The 21,796-nt window shown below is 46.7% G+C and overlaps 2 protein-coding genes across 9 annotated transcripts in view; one reads left to right on the top strand and one right to left on the bottom strand.

Annotated features, from left to right (window-relative positions):
* The window catches only part of UBR1 (ubiquitin protein ligase E3 component n-recognin 1), a 126,712-nt gene extending 109,479 nt beyond the window's left edge, over nt 1–17,233 (bottom strand). Inside the window, exon 1 of one of the 5 annotated variants that reach the window (XM_090033319.1) lies at nt 17,095–17,233. Coding sequence is in view for 4 of the 5 variants with exons in the window: in XM_090033318.1 (XP_089889444.1) it covers nt 15,611–15,673 (63 nt within the window). In the remaining variant the exon portion in view is untranslated. Of the gene's footprint in view, nt 1–15,610; nt 15,983–17,094 lie in introns of those variants that run through there. The other 4 variants (XM_090033318.1, XM_090033320.1, XM_090033316.1 and 1 more) reach the window with 4 other exon arrangements.
* A 68-nt stretch (nt 17,234–17,301) lies between these two features.
* Nucleotides 17,302–21,796, top strand: part of TMEM62 (transmembrane protein 62) — a 45,519-nt gene continuing 41,024 nt past the window's right edge. For 2 of the 4 annotated variants that reach the window (XM_090033323.1, XM_090033321.1), the window contains exon 1: nt 17,302–17,877. In XM_090033323.1, the coding sequence (XP_089889449.1) occupies nt 17,710–17,877 (168 nt within the window). In that variant the 5' untranslated portion in view covers nt 17,302–17,709. The remainder of the gene's footprint in view (nt 17,878–21,796) is intronic. The other 2 variants (XM_090033326.1, XM_090033324.1) reach the window with 2 other exon arrangements.

The raw sequence follows: 21,796 nt of genomic DNA, 5'->3' as shown, positions 1-21,796 counted from the left end.
TGGCAACCATCAGTCCTTCCAGATCCCAGTGTATGCATGAGAGGTCACCTAGGCCTTTGACACATATACCTAGGCAGGAGTTTTTGGAGGAACGGAGGCTGCCCAGACTTTCCATCCCCCTTTTAGGCCACTGAGACAGAATCCAAAGGCCAGACTGAGTCCAGAAGCTTGATGTCTCCATAGCTGTAGTTGTACAGACATCCAGGAATCGAAGCCAGCTCTCCTGCATGGCAGACAAGGATTCTACTACTGAACCACAGTGGACTCCTGTGCATCGGGAAAAATGTACCTTCATATTTATAGCAGTAATTACTAAGTATTATTAATACTTAGTTTTAGAAATGTTGAGGCTCTTAAGTTTCCTTGAGCCATATCTCAGCCGTCATTTGCTACTACTATAGCAGTTTAAGCTTCCACCAGGCCTCTCCAGTTGCTCAGCTTTTCTTCTTTAACTCTCAACTGCACACCTGCAATCCCCACCAATTAGGAATTTCTCCTATTAAAAAAAATGAACAAAGGCAAACTAATTCCTCTGTCAGGAAACTAGATGTATGCATGTTTTTTCTTACAAATATAACTTAACTTGAAACATGAGCCATCTAAAAAAAATTCTCTCAATTCCAGCAAACGGGTCAAGACCATAACAAAGCAAGAACATGGGAATTCGTAAGACATCTTACGGCTGAGCACCTTGTTAATAAATGAAAATGAAGAACATTTAAATGAAAAAACAACCTTCACTTCTAACTTAAAAATAATACTTGGGTCAATAGTTGGAAGCAACCTCAAAGGTCAACTATTTGAACTTGCTGGATGGTTTAAGAATAGTGCATTTTGCATCCATGCCAGACAGGTACCTAGCCAGCCTCTTGAAAATTCTAATCAGAGAATCCATCTACAACATCCATAGTCAGCTTGTTCCATTGTCCTTCTGCTCTTGCACAAACTTTTTTCCTGAAATTTAATTTAAATCTGATTTGCTGGAGTTTGAGGCCATTACCCCCTTAATCCTCTTTTCTCCAGACTAAACATACCTGGCTCTCTAATCTCTTCTCATACAGCTTGCATTCCAACCCTTTATCGTCTGTATCAACCATTTTTGGGTCCCCTCCTCAAAGTTAAAATCCAAATATATTAGTGGAGATAGAAAGCTGTTACAGTTACTCATTTTTACTATATAGACTGCAGCACCTTCCCACTGATTATCACCAGACAGAAAGAACATTAACCTGGTTTCAAATTCTTACAACTTCAATACTGCAGAAAGCAGTATTGGCTGAAATTCAAATAGAGATAACCTCATATTTGTTCCCCCAAGGTATCTGTCATGCTTCAACAGCATATTCAAGTCCAAATAACTTTATCTACAAGAGAGAGAAGCTTCTTAACACCAAGATAAAACAGCCTGGATTAACTATGCCACTCACTGGACAAACTAATCTGTTAATAGAGATTTGCTGGATGTTACAGTAAACCAGACAACCCCTTCTTTGCTTCCTGCACAAGCACAACAGCAAAGTTTTAAATATATTTTAACATTATCAGCTTCAGTTCAAGATTTCCACTGTATTCTAGACACCATCTTCAACCAGCATCTGCCTCACATGCTTTCTTGTTTCACATCAGCTAAAGTGCCTTGCAAGTACAAAGTCTTGGAAGAGTCATTTTTTAAACTTAACTAGTGGTTTACAGAGCAAGTATTAAATTAACAGTTAACTGAAAAGTAAACCCCCAATTTACTGGGCCCTCCAATGAGTGGATGTATTAAAAAAAAGAAAAGTGGAAGTAAATTGTCCCTGTAAAAGCAGATGCCACTTCAAAATAAAGCTCATTTTGCTTGAATATATTTTGCTTAGTACCTTTTTACTTTTTTTTTTAATATGTATGTGTTTAGCATAACGGCTTCAATTGTTCCTTCCAAATCTAGCTCGGTGTATTTGTTCAAATAAGAAAAAAGTGTCCTTCATATGTTGCCTCCTAGAGCATAAAGGATCACAATGTTTAGCTCTCCTACCACTGCAAAGATTAGCTAGCTCCGTTCCCAAGAAACTGTGCCTGCTTAGTTTTTGTCAGAACACAACATGCAAAACTCTCAAGAAACATAAGGGTAGGCTTTCTTGACCATCTGCCAACAACTTAGCATGAGTTCTCACAGTATCCAGATTTGCAAGCATTCAAACATTCCCAAAGTTTTTAATTCTATTCCAAGTACTTAGAAGTTGCTCTGAGACCGGAAAAGACGGAGGATGGACCATGGAGAAGCATAACAGTAGAAACTCTTAAATAGCTGTCCTTTGCTTCAAATAAATTAATTCTCATTACTCCAATACTCAAGAAACAACAACTCCATATATTAGGAGAGGAAGAATAGTCCTGTGGTTATGACACTGGGCCAGGACTCAACAGTCAGCACTATTAGAAACCTCCTTACATGTCCTTATTCCCATGTTCATGTTCCTATCTGTAAAACAAGGATAGTATTTCACATCACACATGGGTTTTAAAAGGGTAAATGGTTTTCAGACATGCTGATACTACAGTGATGAGGGTTACACAAACGCTTAGTCAGTGGAGTCCACGCCTAGATTTAAACAGATTTCTCACAAAAATCAAATATTGACTATCTATACTCAAGCCTCTGTAGCAGTGCCTGTGTCCAGGAACTAAATCCTTTGGAAGAGCTGTTTAAAAATAGAAATGCTTCCACAACCACTGCTCACACCATATTGGGTTACTGTCAGTTAGATTTCATAGACATCAGGGCTGGAAGGTACCTCGGGAGATCATCGAGTCCAGCCCCCTGCCCAAAGGGCAGGAAGTCAGCTGGGGTTATAGGATCCCAGCAAGATAAGTGTCCAATTTACTCTTGAAGGTGTTCAAAGTAGGTGCTTGAACATTAATTCAATGTTCCACTACTACGAGCATCAAATTTAGTATCCTTGCTGTCAAAACAAATTTCCTTTCCCTCAAATAAAAAGTAGCAAATGAAAATTGCTGTCCATGCAATTCTCAGTGGTTCTATTTGTTGGAAAGATGGGGTGATGAGGAACAATGGTAATAAGCTGATGGAGAATAGGTTTAGGTTAGAGATCAGAAGGCAGTATTTTATAGTTAGGGTGGCCAGAATGTAGAACCACCTTCCTAGGGAGGTGGCCCTTGCCCCTACCTTGGGCAAATTCAAAAAGACGTTAGATGATCACCTGTCTGGGGTCTTGTGAATCCCGCATTCATTCCTGCCTGTGGCAGGGGGTCAGGCTAGATGATCTGATCAGGTCCCTCCTGACCCTAGCTACTATGAAACTATGCCCCACACAATAATGGGTGCCTATACACATTATCTGACATGCTCTAATTAGAATGCTTTGGAGCAGACTCAATTAATCAAGTCTGCTCCCTGTTCTAATAAGAATGCTCTAGCATCACCACAGTGTTACATGTATAAGCCCCTGCCCACCCCAGGTTTAATACATGTGACGCTGCTGCATTTTAATTAGGATGGCTCTCTAAGAACCGCTCAAATTAAAAGGCCTCAACCCCACCCCCAAGCATGTGTACAGGCACCCTAAAATACTGGTGCATGTGAATAACTCTTACATTAATAAGTCTGTATAAAAATTGAACTTTTGCCATCCCTAATTTTGGGTTTAATGCATGTTTTCTTCAGTGAGGATTTTTTTGGTTCCGAAATAAATAATAGCCTATCTAGTAAGGCATAAACCATTAGGCAAAATACTGGCATGCACAGATTAAAAAATGAAAACATTCCATCTTGAATCTGAGTCTCTAGAAGAAAAGGTTTTTTACAAAATGTCTCTCTCCCTAATGCAGACATGGAACTAATTTGCTATGTAAACTGTATTAGATTGTTGCCAATCAAGAACTTGAAAGTAAGGACATGTCAGCATTAAGGTCCTCTATGCAATGTTTTGTCCCCATTATGTATTTTGTCCCCATTATGATACAGTCTTTAAAAAAATAAAAAAATAAAAAAAAAGATGTAGGCGGGGAATAGGGCTGTGCAAAGCTTCAGCCTGATTCAGATTTGGAGATTCAGCCCCTGAATCGAATCGGGAGACCCATTAAAAGGTCTGAATCGAATCAGAAGCCTCCCACTTGATTTGGACATTCAGGCAGTCCCCGCTTGCAAGCTACAGGAAGCTGGACCTGGGCTCGGGGGGGGGGGGGGAAGGGGAGAGGGGTGAAGGAGGGAGGAGGAAACCATGGGGGGGTCCCTGCCTGGCCCCATCCCCTACCAGCTCCCCCAGGCCGCCGAGTATCCCCTCCGCCCCAATGGCTGCCCCACCTGGCCCCAGCATCCTGGCACTTAAAAAAAAATTTTTATTTTTTTTTTAATCGTGGCACTCACCAGCTGCAACAGCAGCAATCAGGGCTTCTGGGGGCTTGTGGCAGAGCTCCCCCATGCAGCACAGGGATCATCCACCCCTGCCTGGCACCTGCGCAGCAGCTGTCGCATCATGCGGGTGCAGTGTAGGTCAGCAGGGCGCCGTGCGCTGTCCCAGAGCTGAAGTAGTTCCAGCAGTCACCCAGAGCCCATCAGTGCTCAGCCCAAGCGGCCTCAGCTCCTAGACAGCACGCAGAGCCCCGCAGCTCCCTGCAAAGCCATACTGCACTCGCGCGATGCAACAACTGCCACACAGGTGGCAGGCAGGGGGGGCTGATCAGCACTGCTCTTGGGGGGGGGGGGGGTGTTCTGCCACAAGCCCCCAGAGACCGCTGCTGCAGCCATTGAGTGTGGGGATTTTTAAATTTTTTTATTTTTAAGTGTCGGGACACTGGGACCAGGCAGGGAAGCCATTGGGAAGGGTTGGGGGAACGGGTGGGGTACCACTTGCCACCGCCACTGTTGCCTGCTCAATTCACAGGAGATTCAGCCCAATTCAACAGCCGAATCTCCAAATCCAAACTGGCCAAATCAAATCTGGACAGTGATTTGAATCACCAAATCGAATCACTGTCCCTCTGAATTGGCTGAATCCAAAGTCAAATTTAATACTTGCTGCTTTGCACAGGCCTAGTGGAGAAGTAATAAAAAACCTCCTGACTTATTCAGTGTACATATAGGTTTGGTCTGACAGTAGTCAAGGTTGTGTGGTAGAAGGGGTTACATTCTGCTGGATTCCTGCTCATTTGCTGCAGAAGTTGATACAGGTACAGGGAACAAAGCACAGGGCTGCAGAACCTTACAGGATGGTTGAGTTAGTTGAATACTGTCCTGGAGAATGTATTCTGTCCCTGCTTCTGCTGCAGAGTTCCTACATGATGCTAAAAAAAGAACTTTTCACAGGCAGTCATTAATTGTGCATTCCTCAGTTTCTGACAGCCTGACTGATTCTGACCCCAGGACTGATTTGAAGAAAGTCCAAGCATTTGGAACTGCAACATAAACTGCTTAAGGGTGCATTTAAACTATATAAACTGCTTTCAATGTCAAACACCCTGAAAAATCAGGTCCTGTATGTCTCAAAATCAATGGAAACGTTGATCTTAATCTCTCTGTGCATTGTCCCTCTTTTGCAGATGGAGAACTAAATACCAGTTCATTTCAAAGATTTGGGGGCGGGGGGGGGGGGGCGCAAAAAACATGCTTATATAGCACAGTTATTATATTGAACATTACAGAAAAATTAATGAGGAAGTCAATAGTTCTTCGTTAACAGCAGAGTTTGTATCCCACGCTATAAACATGGTCAAGGGCCCCGTAGGCCAGAATAGAAAAAAAATAAAAAATAACTGATCATTTATTAAATACTGTCAATCCTATGCCCGTGAATCCATTCTATCCAGCCCACAGGGCTCCTAAAAATTTAGAAAGTTAATATTTATCTGCCCTTGGTTCCTGTCAAAAATGACAGAAACCAGGAGCAGTAGGCGGGCTACAACAACAGGGCCCACCCGGCCCCAGCCCCCAGCAAGGGCTTCTGGCCTGAGACCATGCGAGTGCCCCGCGCTGGAACCTCAAATAAGGGGAGCGGGGGAGGAAGGGCAGGGGAGGACCCCAGGGAAATGTGGCCTGGGGAAAAGCTGAGTGTGGGGAAAAGCAGCTCCTTGCTCACTCCACAGCCAGCGTCCCAGGCTGCAGCGGCTCACAGCTCACCTGGGGGCTGCCTGTGCCTGCTCAGAACAGCCCCATCTGGGCTGCAAGGGACTGCAGCAGAGCATGCTGGCCATGGGGCAAGGGAGGGGCCACTTCCCCCCTGCTCAGCTTTTCCCCAGGCTCCTTCCCTGCTTCTTCCTGGAGCAAAGTGGCCTTTCCCCCACCCCATGGCTGGTGCTCCCTGCTGCAGCTGCTCGCAGCCTGCATGGGGCTGTCCTGAGCAGGCACAAGCAGCCCCAAGCAGGCTGTGAGCGGCTGCAGCACAAGGGGCCACTTTTTCCTCCCTGCACTCAGCACCAGCTTGTAACCCAGCCCCACTGCTAGCCTGGACCCCATGCCAGCTCCAGGCTCACCTGTCGAGGCTGTGCACAGCAACAGCAGCTGAGGCCCCCCCCACCCCGCTTGCTGCACCAGGCCATGTTTGCCGCCACCACCTCCTGTGGGTGCACATGAGCTCCGGGCAGGCAGCAGCAGCAAACACTGCCTGGCATGGCAAGAAGGGGGCCACAGTTGCTGCTGCTGTGCACAGGCCCAACAGGCAACCCCAGAGTCAGCTGGGCCCAGGCTGTCAGCAGGGCAGGTTACAAGCTGGTGCTGAGCATGGGGAAAAGTGGCCTCTCATCCACCCCGTGGCTGGTGCCCCGCAATGCAGCTGGTCGCAGCCCGCATGGCGCTGCCTGTGCCTGCTCTGGACAACCCCGGATGGGCTGCAAGCAGCTACAGCAGAGAGCACCGGCCATGGGGCGGGTGAGGGGTCGCTTTTCCCCGACACACAACACCAGCTTCGTCCTTACTGGCGAGCAGGGGGCTGGGGCTGTGTGCTGCCCCCGGCCTGTACCATGGGGCTGGGGGGCACTGGGTGCGAGTGGGCTCAGGAGACAGCGGGAACACAGGGCCCATACCAGTGTCCCGGGGCTAGTGCCGCCAGGGCCCAAAGCAGGGTGGAAGGAGCGCAGGGTCCCAGCCAGCAGGGGCTCTGTGCAGCCGGGCCAGCTCCACCCTCTCCCTCCTGGTGCAGCCCAGCCTGGCTCCACAGACCCCTGCCAGCCTGTGCCCCACTTTGGGCCCCACCAGTGCTGGACCTGGGACATTGGTCCCAAGACACTGGGACACTGGTCCCAAGATGGTAACCAGGAGGCGGGACACCTGTTAGGGGGCGGGGCTACCCATGTGGCCCTCGACAGCCTGCCAAAACTGGGTAAGCGGCCCTCTGCCCAAAATAATTGCCCGTCCTTGGCCTACACTGAGCATGCATGAAGTATTGGAAAGACAAGGTTCTTTAAGTAAATCCAATATGTTTTATTAGACCAACTCAAATAGTAAGAAAAAATTCCTCTTAGCAAGTTTTTGGGCACAAACACCCTTCATCAGGCAGAAGAAACATTTGCACATACATGGTCTGTGCTCTTCCTGGATGGACTGGTGTTGGGAAGAGAAACCCAAACTATCACATTCAGAGTTCTCTCTGGTATCTCTATATGGTTGCACTGCACTACAAAGATACACACAAATAAGCTGCAGTGCTCTATAAAGATCAGCACTAGAGAATGAGATAAACACAACTCCCCTGTTTCCATAGATATCTGGTAACAAAAAAGGAATGGTGGCAGTCAGGAACGTGGAGGGAGTGTTTACTAGTGGACACAGTTTCTAATACCCATTTCCCTCAAGTTTGACCTCTTCTGCTCCATTCCCTCTAATCAGTACAAATCATGTTTCTTGCCCTCCCGTAGTTCCTTAGCCCAGTCCCATTCTAGTTGTCTGATCTATCTTGAATTCCTTGCCCAACCCATTTCAGTTTCCTCTTCTCAGCTCCTTGTCTGATCCCTCTAGCAGCTCCCCATCTCCTTCCTGGACTCCTCACGCAATCTGCTTTGTCCAGTTCTCTCTGCCTAGCCAGTCCCAGTTCTCCCAACTTCCTGCACTCAAACTCCTTGTCATATCTCTCTTTTCTTTCCTTGCCTAGTTCCTACTTTCAATCGCAGCGCCCCCTGCCTTTCCCTAACTAGCTCCCAGTTCCATTCCAAGAATTTTCCAGAACAGTTTAACTATTTTAGTGTGGTCTCATCAACTTGATATTTAATCAACTGAAATAAAAAATAATTAATGTTTATAAAAATATAAATCGTTTCAGGTACTGAGCTGATCCCCAAATCCCAGCAATTTACAGTCATTCTTTCCTATTTTCAAGCAATGCTTCCCTATAGTTGCTATGTGAAAACAGGAAACTCACTAACCCTGCAGGTGTAACAGTGAAACTTACTGTACTGAAAGCCTTGTCAGACAGAAGTTATGGTAAATGTCTCTTCTAATCTCACTCATAAGGAAAGTTTAGACTACAAAAGATTGTCCTTTTGAATGCATGGGAGGCAATTCATTTTAATACAATTATAAAAACAGCTTTGCACCTAGCAAAGATGGAATGAGTTGTATTTAGCTAAAAGTTGTCAACTGCAAGAGGAAACCAGGGTCCAAATGAAATATTTTATCTATAAAATTGTATGTCTTGAGATTTGCTAAGGGCTGACCCACCCAAAGGAAAGGAAGAGCCCTGAAAATGGGACACACTTACCATTTTCAAGAGTAATGGAGCCACACTGAGATGAACCGCCTGCTCGGTTCATCAGCTGCTTTTATTTCTGGCTGGGAATGAGGCCAGATGATGACGCAATCAAGAATCACCGCCCAGCTGATTTAAAAGACGGCGGCGGAAAGATGGACCTGGGGGCAGCAATGACAGAGCCAGATGGCAAGGCTGCTCCCCAGACTGCACCTGGGATGTACCAGCAGCCTGGCAGGGGACCAGACAGAGACCCACTAGAAGGGTCCCAGGATCCAGCTCAGCAGGGGAGCTGAGCCAAGAAGGTCAGTGTCGAGGGACCTGGAGGGCCACATACGCTGAATCTGTGAGTGGGGTGGGCTGAGACCCTCTGCCCCAATTATTCCTTTCTTTTCTCTCTTTTTTTTTTTTGTTTTGGTGTGGCATTGTTGTGTTGGAGGTTGTACAGAGCCCAGGCCAGGGAGTGAGCTTCCAAGTGACCCTCCAGGTCAAGAGGGGAAAATCGAGGCAGAACAGAGGATTGCTACACCTCAAGCAGAGAAGCAACACAGTGATAAGGACAGTCTCGAGACCCACAGTCACACAGGGCAGAGGGACAGCTAAGATGAGCAAGGAGAGAAGAGGGCACATGACAACACTGAGGGACTGGCCAGTGACTCATCTGGCCATCCTAAAAGCTGGCAAATGGCTGGGGTGTAGGGGAGGTGGAGCCCCAAGAACACTTGCCAAGGGCAGTACCCAGCCTGCAAGGAATCCCGAGGAGGAACCCCACCACTGAAGAAAAGAAGACCAAGTAGTGGCAAGCGAGTGTTGGGGCCTCCCTCAGGGGTGAAACTGACCCCACATTCAGGCCTCAAAGACATATCCTGTGGCCAGCACCGGGTGTGTGCTCCAAGGCTGCTCAGAAGCGCCTATACGAGGCCAAGCAGGTGCACTCCTTATGAGATACTTCCTTTCCTCAAGCCTCAGGTTTTGAGTTGTGATGACTCCTTTTGAATCCAGTGCCCTAAGTTCACACATAACTATCTTTGGGAGTTCTCATTTTGTAAGCTTTGTCAGAAGAGTCCAGGCAGATTCTGTCATTATTATGGTATTTTGGTCTGTTCTCTGAAACAAAGCAATAACCAATCATTTTTACTCACTGTCCAGCAGATTGTGGTTTCACTTTATAAAAACTGCGCCCTATGTTATGTCATTTAACTAGAAATCCTTGGAAAAAGGAAATTCTCATCATGTAGCGAAACACTTCTCCATAAAAATAGGCAATGCTTTTCCCACGCGTAAGTACACTGAAACGTCTCAAGATCTTGATTGCTACCACATGGGCCGTTTTGCCCTGTAACTAAAAAAGATGAATGCTTTGTGATTTTCCCAGTCTCTCTTAAAGGAACACTCCTGAAGATTATCAGGGGATGAAAAATTATATGCATCTGAAAACAGAAATATCACTAACCCAGTTCCATCTTAGAGGTAAGCATGATAGCTTCTCTACAAACTACTGTGATGGCTATAGAAAGAGGTATATATAGAAATAGTATGAAAAATAAGCAACAGAAGGCTTTTATAGGACACATTAATCTGTAGAACAGACTCAAGTGAGACTTCCTACTGCTACCAGTTTAACACGTTTATCACAGTTGGAATATACTATGGGCTTGTTATTCCTTGTTATTAATCCATATAAGTCTAAATCCAGTAAATCCACTTCCATTATATCTTTTTAATTTTATATTGAAAGGATATTTTTATCTGACTTTTCAATCCATTTCAAACTACTTCTGTGCATTTCAGAAGGTATTTTTATAAACAGCATTGGCTACAGCCAGTTTTTTAAATGCAATTTAGTAGCAGCAAATGTGTTTCAAGTCTGCACCTTTACACAAATATACAAAATAAAATTTTAGTTCACAGAATAAAAGCAAGATCTGGACAGTTTTATGGAAGAATACTGTATTACCCATTATGAGGGAACTGACCTCCACAATATCCCTAACTAAAACAGTACCTTGGCCAGACATTCCAGTTTAAAGTAACATACAAACAAGTTTAGCATGTGAGCACTATAAATCTGTCACTCATGAGATGGGAATTCCAGCTGTCAGCCAGAAGAGTTGGGAGAAGCAAACTGCTAAAGTGAATTGGTAAAATGCAACAGGATCAGACTGACTGCAAGCAGGTGCTATTCAAAAGTCAGCCCCAAATTCCCAAGAAACTCCTTCAAGGATGAGTTTTTACTTTAGGGCCCAGAACAGTTGTTGAAACAGCCAGAAGAATAATGGAGTTCAGTCTGTAGCTCGGAAGACTCTAAGAATAGGATATTGTTTAACTAAGAGACTTTAGAAATATGCGATAAGTAGACAAAACTGTTACTAGTATATGTGCAAACTATTTAAAGCCTCTTTAAAGTAAACTAAGCTTTAAAGTAAACTTTAAAGTAAACTATTATGCTTTAAAGAGGTTTTATAAGCCAATGCTTTCAGATAAGGTTTCATTTAAATTCTAAATCAATCTTTTTTCCTCATTTTGATCTAAAGCTGTCTGTTTTCTAGCATGTGATGAAAGAAAATAAGATCCAACTACAGACTGGGACATTTCTATATTATTATAAGAAAAATAAGAAAGTGATGAAAAACATAGCTGGACCCCAAAACACACCTTTTTCAAACAAAAAATTCCAATATGAGAATTAAGAAGTTAGTGAATACCTCGGTCCTTCTCCACTTTCAATCTAAAATGTAACATTTTTTAACCATGTAAGGCACTACCCTCTGAAAAACAGGGCTCTCCCCCACTTGAGCTTTATAGATTTAAAAGCACGATACAATGCTAGAGTTTGCTGTACCATCAAGAAACACTCAAACTCACAGGCTACTGATACAGTATAAATCTTTTTTGCCTATATATTATATTAAAATACTAACTCAAACTACAGTAACAAAGTGGTCAAACAGTTTACAATGAAAACTCTCAACATTTAGCATGAAAATGAAGAACACGTCAGTTAAGGTTTTCCAACAAACCTAACTGACATGCTGCTGCCATAAGTATGAGGTATTTCTAAAAATACACCTGAAGGGCTGCCCGTCACACTGTATTTACTTTAAAACATCATCTTGGATTCTTCTCCACAGAGAAATAAGTCCCTCATCTGGGATTCAGGTATAAGGTGAAGGAGGCAGGCTGCTGCGGCTCTGACTCTAACCCCAATCTCTGGTTGGGTCTGGAGTCAAAGCTGCACCTGCCCCACCCCCCATCTGCACCGCCACATCTGCTCCCAATCCCTCCCACTGCCACCACCACTTAGGCTCAGTGGAATTTCACCCAGGGCAAAATATAAGTGTTGGAAAGGTAAGTCACAATTTGCACTAATACAATTTGGTACAATTTCAACTAAGTGAATGGTACAGCACCAAATGGCTGACACTGGGGCAAATGTTCAAGGCAAACAAGCTCTAGATAATCAATAGGTTCAATAATATTAGTTTAACTCTTTCTGAGACTATAAGTTAAGAGCCCTATAAAACATATTTTTAAATCCTTGAGTCATCTAGTTACTACCCTTGCCCTCCAAATTTTTCAGCCACAACAAGAAGGTAGCAAGATAATTCTGGTAATATCTGGTAAATATGAAAGCAGACAAACTACTTAATGACTGTTAGACGCCAATAAAAAACAGCAGCAAGAATAGTTTATTCAACAGAATGCATTTGTTCTTTTGAAATTATTAGAAAGCCAACAGTAATTTTAACGAAAGATTACAAGCAACATAATTAGGGAATAGGAAGTAAAGTTTACCTCTACAAATGATGACTATTCTTTTGGCAGGCTCTAGGTTTCTACTTTTTGTTTCTAATGAAGTGTAAGTCACAGTGTTATGCCTTTCCTAGTTCATTAAAAGACTACGCTGCCTACAGGGAGTTATTTTCCACTAACATAGTTCCCCCTCCAAAAAAAGGCCCTGAATCCATACAATACAGCTCTTCTCCAAAATGAACTGTCAATGAGTATGATTTAAATAATCCATTTTGAAAGTGGATTAAGTTAATTTTGGAATGCGTTATGGTGGAATCAGGTTTAGATGGATGGATCTCTATTTCACACTAATTAGGCAGCCCTGTGACTGTGTTTTATCAGAGTAGGACCAACCTGGCTGCTCACCTCAGGGTCTTCTACTGCAGTGGAATCATACTGACTGGTTGTCACCTCCTCTCTAAATGGGTGTGCATCTCATCAGAAGTATCACCTTTGCAATTACACAATGCTGGATTTGTATACCTCTCTCAACATTATAGGGCTGTTATAGCAGCACTAGAGCACCAAGCTTTATGGTGTAGACCTAAGCAAAGCTCATGGCTGTCTTCAGAATCTGGGGAGAGGAAACAGTCCAGTGACTTCAATGAGAGCCTCCAGAATGAGAATGCCAAGATTTGCAAGCGTACATTGAAGCAAACAACAGAAAGAAGTCACAACCAGAATACTGCTTCATACCCAAGAACAAGGAGCTCCAAAACAGCACCAAATTATAGCGACATACAAAACTTACCCTCAAACAGGATGATAACCTTTCATACAAAAAAAAAATCCTCCTTTAAGTACTTAACCTGTTGCAAACCCCCTTACAAGCACACTGCACTGCTGAAAAACAATGCTTGCAGGTTTAGCACCCACAACTTAAAGCATACTCTTGTTTGTACTAATTACGTTAAAGTGCTACAAACGTTGTGGAAAGGGCCTATTTTGATTTAAATTAAGACACAAACAGGACTAGAACCAAAAAAGTCACTGCTCTACCAAAAAAGTGCTCTCACACCAATTTGAATAAAACTGTCAACTTTCATGCACACATCCCCTTCCTTCAGATGCTTGATTACTGTAAAAGCACACAGGCACAAAATCCATCACACTCCCATGGCAGTGACCTTTGTGAAAAGCTAACACAATATCACTTGCATTCTGTCCTCTGCTCCCTAATGAGAAACGTAACTCTAACTAGGCAGTATATTACTAAGCAGCAACAAAGAAACTTAACTCCACCTTCTTTATCTTTCATCATCCATTTATACTTTTAGAGAAAGTTTGAACAAGATTCTTTTCCTGCAGAAATATTAACAGCAAAATACAGATATAATACAAAATGCATTAAATTTCTAAGAATTACTTCCCATATTTAAAATAATTTAAGTATCTAAGCCCTACTAACATCTCCTAAAAAAGGCAGAAGAAAAAAGAAGATATTAGTCTAGAGCAGGCCTGTCCAACTTATTTAGTTCTTTGGGTCAGATCTGGGCCGTTTGCAGGCCAGACAAGTCACCTCTGGCAGCAAGGAGTGGGCTTGTCAGCATGGTTCCAAAGCCATTGTGCTGGCACAGCTCCAGAACCCAGGTGGTGAATGCTACTGCCACTCACCCCCTTTTCTCCTCCTGCTGGTTTGAGTCACCAGCAGTCTACAAACCCAACAAATTCAAACACAGGCAAGCAGTTTGAGCAGTGAGTGGCAGTATCAATCAGCTCTGGGTTCTGGAACCACATGGGCTGCAATTTGACCCTTCACAGGCTCGATGAAAAAGCCACAGATGCCAATCAACTTGAAGAGATTCAGTTGTCTTTGAAGCTAGGCTGCAACTGACCCTACCTACTCTCAGCAAGTCATCCAGGGTCTCTCTACATTGCTCTACTATACTGAAGGAAAAATTTGCAGCAGATAAAGGTAATAGGATTAGCATGGTGTCTGTCCCATGAGGAATTTCCCATGAGACCAGGGAAGCGTTATACCACATAGATATTGGCCTTGCTTGACACCGTTTCTAGCATTTAAAAATCACTGTATTTCAATCCAACAGATTCAAACCAGAGAGTCTACAGATACTTTTGGAAACACTGAAGGAAAAGGAACAGACAGCAATGCTGCTGATTCTTATTTAGCAGTATCCTCTCCAAAGACTCTGCTTTCATTAGGATTTGATTTTCTCTGATCATATTACAACTATAGCAGTGGTTCTCAACCCTGCTAGAACCAAAGCACCCCCAATTAGACTTAAGGTGCCCCATAGCAAATGCCAGCTCTTAGTTGTCACTTTTTTTTTTGACTACAGAAAAAATAATACAGCGATGTTTCTATTGCAAACAACTCGGAAAGACCACAGCAGGTCAGCATGATCTTAACACTGAATTCTTATTTGAAATCTCTGGATGTATCTCAATCATGTTTGCACACCTAACAGTGCTAATATTGCACAGCACCCTAGGGCACCCTTCAAGGGGCTCTCCAAGCCTCCTGGTTAAGTCAGTGGTTTATAGTTACCAGAGCCTGCTATGTCTGCTAACCACAGCGTACATGCCTGACACTTTATCATTGGGCAGAGTCAACTGCCAGTCAAGCCCTGCATTTTATTTCTTAGAAAGACAGACCCCTGCTCTATCAGAGTAGATCTAACACACGAGCATTTTGAAAATGAAATCAAGACATTTCGGATGAATTTGCATTCGGATGAATCCGCAACTGGGTGCATTTATTCAGTAAATAAGGAAGAGGGAAGCCTCATTTTCATGGTTCTTCTGACACTGCCATGTCCTTGCACTGTTCCGTGTCCACCCGGCCCCGGAGCAGCTGCGGAGTTTTACCAGCGCTGAGCGACCAGGGCAGGTCGGAGAAAGGTGCGGAGAGCCCGGCCCCGAAGGGCAGGAGGAGACTACCAAAGGACTCTGCGGAGCCGCCGGGACAAGCCCCGGGCTCCGGGGTGGAGGCAGGCCGCCCCAGCGGCTTCACGGCTCATTCGAGGCCCCCTGCATGCACCTGCCCACCCAGGGGCCAGGCCCGCCCCGGGGTCCCCGCCCGGGGGTGGCGGGCCCGGCTCCGTGCCCAGGGACGCGGTCGCAGGCCGTCGGCTCGGCTCAGCTCGGCCGCCTCGCGCAGACCCGCCCAGCGGGCTCCTCACCATCGCCAGCTTCAAGGGGCCGCGGCCGCCCGCTGCCGCCGCTCCGTCGCCTCCGTCCGCCATTTTGAGTGTCGCCGCCGCCCGAAAGCGCGTTGCCGAGGGAGCCGGGCCCCACAGCACGGATGCTCGGACTGAGCATGAGCTGGAGCATGCGCGGTGGCGCCCGCTGAAGCCGGTCCCTGTCGCGCGCCGCCAGGGGCTGAGCTGGGCTCGAACGGGCAGCGGGCAGAGGCGGCGAGTTAGTGCCCTCTACGCGCTCCCTCGAGCGGGACCGCCCTAAACTAGGCCAGTTGTTAATGCGTGTCTCAGTGCTTGGGTGTCTGAAACAACTGCACCAAAAAACTAAAACAGCCCTTTTGCTGCAAGATTTTCAAACATTGGTGGTCCAGTAACAACAGCATAGCAATTGTGTGTTCTACTGCCATCTAGCTAGCTCCCAATGTAGCTTGTATGAAACAACTTCTGGTATGGAAAAAGATTGTCTTGATCATGGGCAACTGGTGTCTCTTGGGTCAGGCCCAGTGGTCAGTCATCCACGAATGGGGGAGTGCCCCTGCAGCCAATCCCACCAACCCGCAAGAGGCACTTCCAGGTATGCCACTGACACTTGTGGGAGAGAGAGCACTGCGCTTCCAGGTGAGCCCTGAGTCCCCGGCTGGTGCTCTCAGCGGGCGCACCAGCGCTCTGGCCTGCTCCCCTGCCCAGGAACACTGGCTGACAGGGGGTGCACGTGCCCTCCTATGCATTGCCACTGATCTTGGTTGTACCCCTTAACACACACACTGTCGCTCATGTCACAAGTTTTGCTTGTCCACAGCTTGAGGTGCAGTTTCCCTCAAACCCCTGCACTTATCGCCTTGAAACATGGCAGGCTTTGTGGCCTCCACAGGCCTAGAATGCCATGCAGTTTTGACCCCCCTGCAGTGTAACATACACAAGACACAAGTTTTGCTTTCAAAACTTTGGGGTGCAATTTCCCCAAACCCCCTGCACTTATCTCCTTGAAACATGGCAGGCTTCATGCCCCCAAAGGGGCTACCATTCTTGCAAGTTTCATCCAAATCAAGCCAGAAATGACAAAGGTATAGGCTGTTTTGTCCTTCCCCATTATATACTATGGGTGAAATGTCGAAACAGTTTTGCTGTTACAACCCTGTTTCAATGGAACGGAACAGCTGTTTTGAATCAAAACAAAATTTCAAACAAAACGCTGTTCCATCGAAAGGTCAGAACACTGCCATTTCACACAGCCCTACTGCACAGTAGTATCAGGCTGCTGGGCAGTCAGCATCTTGTGTAGATGCAACCTGGAAAAAGAAAGGAGCCACGATACCAGGCTCCCCATGAGGCCTTCCTGGTAAGAGAGGGTGGTGGCAAGATAGTAACATAGTGAAGAGGACTTGCATGTGACAGGAGAGATCAAACCATAGTCAGGCACCCCCCATATCATGAGATTAACCCCCATCCAGCCAAAACACACGTACTTTTAAAGACTTCTCTGCTTGCTGCCTGTGGCACCCACATCACCAAGCCGCAATGCACTTCATCAACAAGGCAGCATCCGAGCAATCACAGAATTATTGCAAGGGAGGGTGGGAAGGGACCTCAGGAGGTTACATCTAGTCCAACCCCCTGCTCAAAGCAGGACCAGCCCCAACCAGATCATCCCAGCCAGGACTTTGTCTAGCCGGGTCTTGAAAACCTCCAAGAACAGAGCGTCCACGACCCCTCTGGGTGACCCGCTCCAGCGCTTCCCACCCGCCCCGAGAGTCTTTCCTCCTATCCAGGGGGCTGGGGAGCAGAACCTCTGAGGAAACCGGGCTGCAGCCGCGAGGGTCCAGGACTCCTGGGAAGACCTCGCCCTTTCTCCTAAAAGAGCAGCGGGCAGGGAGGGGCAGTCTGGGGCCCGAAGCAGCCGGGTAAGGAGGGGCAGCTGCGAGATCCTCCCAAAGGCGATGCCCGCCAAGTGCCAGCCACCCCGCCAGCACTACCACAGAGAGGAGGCGGCGGCGGCGGCGGCGGCCGCACAAGTCCCGGCACGCCCCCGGCCGACGCAGAAGCTGTGACGCCGGCGGGACTGCCTGGCGAAGGGCAGGAGGATGCGGGCGAGGCTGGCGGCGGGGCTGCTGGCGGCGGGGCTGGCGGCGCTGCTCCTGGACTGCTGGAGTCCCGGCAGGTCTGCGCCGCCCCCCAGGGCCGCCCGCGTCCACCGCTCGCCGGAGCCGACCCCCGGGGCCGAGGCTGCCGGAATCTTCTGGATCGCGCAGGTGGGCTGTGCCGGGCCAGGCCGGCAGCGGGGCGGGGGGAGCAGGAGCAGGAGCAAGACAGGCCTGGGCAGGCCGCGGGGTTGCCTCGCAACAGCAAAGCCACGCCCGCCCGTTGGGTAGAGCAGGCTCCCCCCACGCCCGGGGTAGACGTGCAGTCAGACGCTCTTTGTCATTCAGCCTTCGGAGGGCGGCGCACCTGTGTAGGCCTCTTAGCCAGAGTTGCTCAACCCCATGAGCCTGTGGGGAGGCCTGTGGCCTATGGCCCTGAGTCCTAAACCAGGTGCACTGGGTGGCCCTGCCTTGCAGGGCTGAACAGAGGCAGTGTGATGCCCCAGAGCCTGATCCCGGTTTGTGGGGCCTGATTTCTCCTGCACGGGGGCCAAACAAGGTCACCCAGGACTTGATCCAGGAGTATGGACAGGGTCCTGGCATGCAGGGTCCAGCCTAGCCCACGATCCAGCCCTGCACTACTCATCCAGCCTAAGGGGCCACCACTTATTTAGATAAGTGGTTCGCAACTTCAGGTCATGTCCCAAATGAGGGTTGCAGTGGGGTAATGCCAGCAGCGCTGCACACAAAGGACAAGCCACGCTGCGTGCAGGAGGCCTCCCACACCCAGGCTGCCACCACACTCTGATCCCAGCAGCAGGTCACGGCAAAAAAACATTGGGAACCACTGGTCTAGATTGATCAGCACTCAGTGCCAATTGTTCACATACCCACAGAACACTTTAAGTTGATGGTTTTCTGTATTGCAGCTCCTCAGTTTTCCTTCTCTGTGGGTACATCTATACATGCCATTAAGGTAACATGATAAACACTAGTGCAGTTTGCACCAGAATCAGCTGCTCCCATGTGTAGTATCTGCACATGCACCTGGGACTGCAGCAGTTTGAGCCAAGGTGGAGCAGCCCTGGGCTGGCAAGCAGGCTTGGTGGGAGGGCTGGCTAGGACACAAGAACACTGAAACTGCAGAATTTGTGGTTGACACCCAGAGCCTGCTGCTCCACCCCAACTCAGACTGCAGTGGTCCCAGTCACAGTCCACACATGCATTTCTGCACAGTAAATGAGTCGATTAATTTAGAGCATATTAGTTCAGGTGGAGATCTTTGTGCATTAATCAGGGCATTATACTCCTGTTGCCCAGGATTTACCACATTACCATTCTTAAATTTTCTTTAGGTCATTTAGATTTCATAGACATTAGGGCTGGAAGGGACCTCGAAGATCATCACGTCCAGCTCCCTGCCCCAGGGGCAGGAAGTCAGCTAGGGACAAAGGATCCCAGCAAGATAAGCATCTAAATGTTTCTTGAATGAGTCCAGAGTAGGTGCCTGCACCACTTCTGGAGGGAGGCTATTCCATGCTGTGGGGGCTCGGACCATAAAGAAATTTTTTCTTATGTCTAGCTTAAAATGGTCTTGTAGGAGTTTATGATTGTTGGTCCTTATTTTTCCTTGGGGTGCTCTGGTGAACAGACATTCTCCCAGAACCTGATGTACACCCCTTATGTACTTATAAGCAGTCTGAGCCTGCTCTTTCCAGACTGAAGAGTCCCGTGGCTCTCAGCCTGTCTTCATAAGGCCTGTTCTCTTGCCCTCTGATAATGCACTGGCTCTCCTCTGGACTCTCAAGCTTCTCAACATCCTTCTTGGATTGCAGAGCCCAGAATTGGATGCAGTACTCCAGCTGCAGCCTCACCAAAGCCGAGTACAGTGGGAGGATGACATCCTGAGATTTACTTGAGAAGCATCTATAGATGCAAGCCAGGGTTTTGTTTGATTTACCAGCTACGACATTGCATTGGTGGCTCATATTCATCTTGTGGTCAATCATAACCCCCAAGTCTTTTTCAGCAGTGGTGCTAGCAAGCATAGCACTGGCAAGCCTATAAGTATGCTGCAGGTTTTTTCCCCTAAGGGGGAGTACCTTACATTTATCGGTATTGAACATCATCAGGTATGTGTTTGCCCACTTACTAAGTTTATCCAAGTCAGTCTGGATCACTAGCCTGTCCTCGGGTGTGGACACTATTCCCCGAAGTTTAGTGTCATCAGCGAATTTAGCCAGTGCACTTCTGACACCAATGTCCACATAGTTGACAAAGATGTTAAAGAGACCTGGTCCAAGGACAGAGCTTTGGGGGACACCACTGGTCACAGAGCGCCATAATGATTCACTGCCCTTTACTACTGGGTCTGACCTTGGAGCCAATTTTCCAACCATCAGACTGTGGTGTAGCCGAAACTACAGTTGGCCAATTTATCTATGAGGAAGTCATGGGACGCCAGATCAAAGGCTTTTTTTAAAGTCCAGATATATGACGTCAATCTCTTCTCCCTTGTCCAGGTGATGCATCACCTGGTCATAAAAGGAGATGAGATTGGTGCTGGCTGTCCCTCAGGATGTTGCTGTCAGCCAGCTTATCTGGAAGGGTCTCCTTGATAATTTTCTCAAGAATCTTACCAGGGATTGAGGTCAAGCTTGTAATTCCTGGGATGTACTTTCTGCCCGTTCTTGAAGATGGCCTTGACCACATTGGCCACGAGTTTTTGAACATTTTTGTCAATGTTTGGGCTATGACACCTGCTAGCTCCTTGAGTACTCTAGGGTGTACTCTGCCAGGACCAGCTGACTTGGAGGTGTCCAACCTCAAGGTGATCCTTTACTACATCAACACTGATCCTGGGTATAAATATGCCCTCACCTTGGCCATTCTGCATCGTGCTAGACAGAGCGGTCCCATTGGACTGATGAAAGACGAAGGTGAAGTACCCATTAAGCAGGTTGGCCTTTTCCTGGGTGTCGGTTATCAGCTGTCTGGTATGGTTCAGCAAGGGTCCAATCTTACCCTTGTTTTTTTCCGACTCCCTACATATCTGAAAAGGGACTTTTTGTTATCCTTGGTATGTGAAGCCAGATGGAGCTCCGTTGCAGCCTTGGCTTTCCTGATCTGCTCCCTGCAGGTACAGACCAGTGCTGAGGACTTGTCTTCACCGCACAATTAACTCAAATGTTGTCACAACTTAAATTACATTCACACAGAACATTTTCATTCAATTTGGCTGGTTTGTCAGGGTATATAGGCTACACCTTGAATTGACACAACTTGTTATCTCTTGACACAGTCACTCCCTGCAGCTTGCTAGTTATTTAGCAGCAAGGCCACTGCTTGTGGTAGGCTAATCTAAGAGAGAACATAGCTCACCAAGGAGCTGATCTAAAATGTGGCTTTTGTTTAATTTTGTGTTGCATTCTGTCTTTCAAACATAGCTTTAGCAACTGTTTTATCATTAACCCAACTTGGTTAATTTCCAAGAGCTAAACATAAACTAGCATCACATCTTGTGGGAAACAGCTTCTGACTCCTTTGTGATTCCTTAGGGAAGATTCCAGGTCAGTGTCTGGATAAAATCCTGATGATTAATATTCTGGCAGGGGCTTGTTGGTTTTTTTTTGGCCTCTGCCACTTCCTGCCTTGCTTTTTCTTCCTGTCCCACTGATATTCAGTGTCTCCTGTGACAGCTTTGCCATTTTCCTCTTAGTTGTTCATTTGTTCATCATAACTATTACTTACTAATTGTCTTGCATGTGTAGTGTTATCCTTCAAACTTAGGCCTTTTTCCTTACAGTTGATTCTCCAGTTCAGTTGGAAGTTTGACCCATACAGACTTTATTTTGTTCCCACCTCCAGTCATCTTCTGCATCCCCTGCAAAATTTAGGATTCTCTCTTATCGCTTGTATCCTCAACACATCATGTCACAGCCATAATAATCCTGTCAGCTAAGGATTGCATCAAATCCTTGCTGGAGTCTGCTACTGTCACTATTTTGTGAGCAAAATACTTTTCTTGGTGGTATTGAAGAGGTGCAACTCCAGAATAGTCAGTAGCCCAGTAATGAAGGGGTTTACCTGG

Source organism: Crocodylus siamensis, chromosome 2 (genome assembly GCF_052110815.1).
Source record: "Crocodylus siamensis isolate JL-2025a chromosome 2, ASM5211081v1, whole genome shotgun sequence".
Classification (NCBI taxonomy): Eukaryota; Metazoa; Chordata; order Crocodylia; family Crocodylidae; genus Crocodylus; species Crocodylus siamensis.
This window is presented reverse-complemented; position numbering and strand designations above follow the sequence as displayed.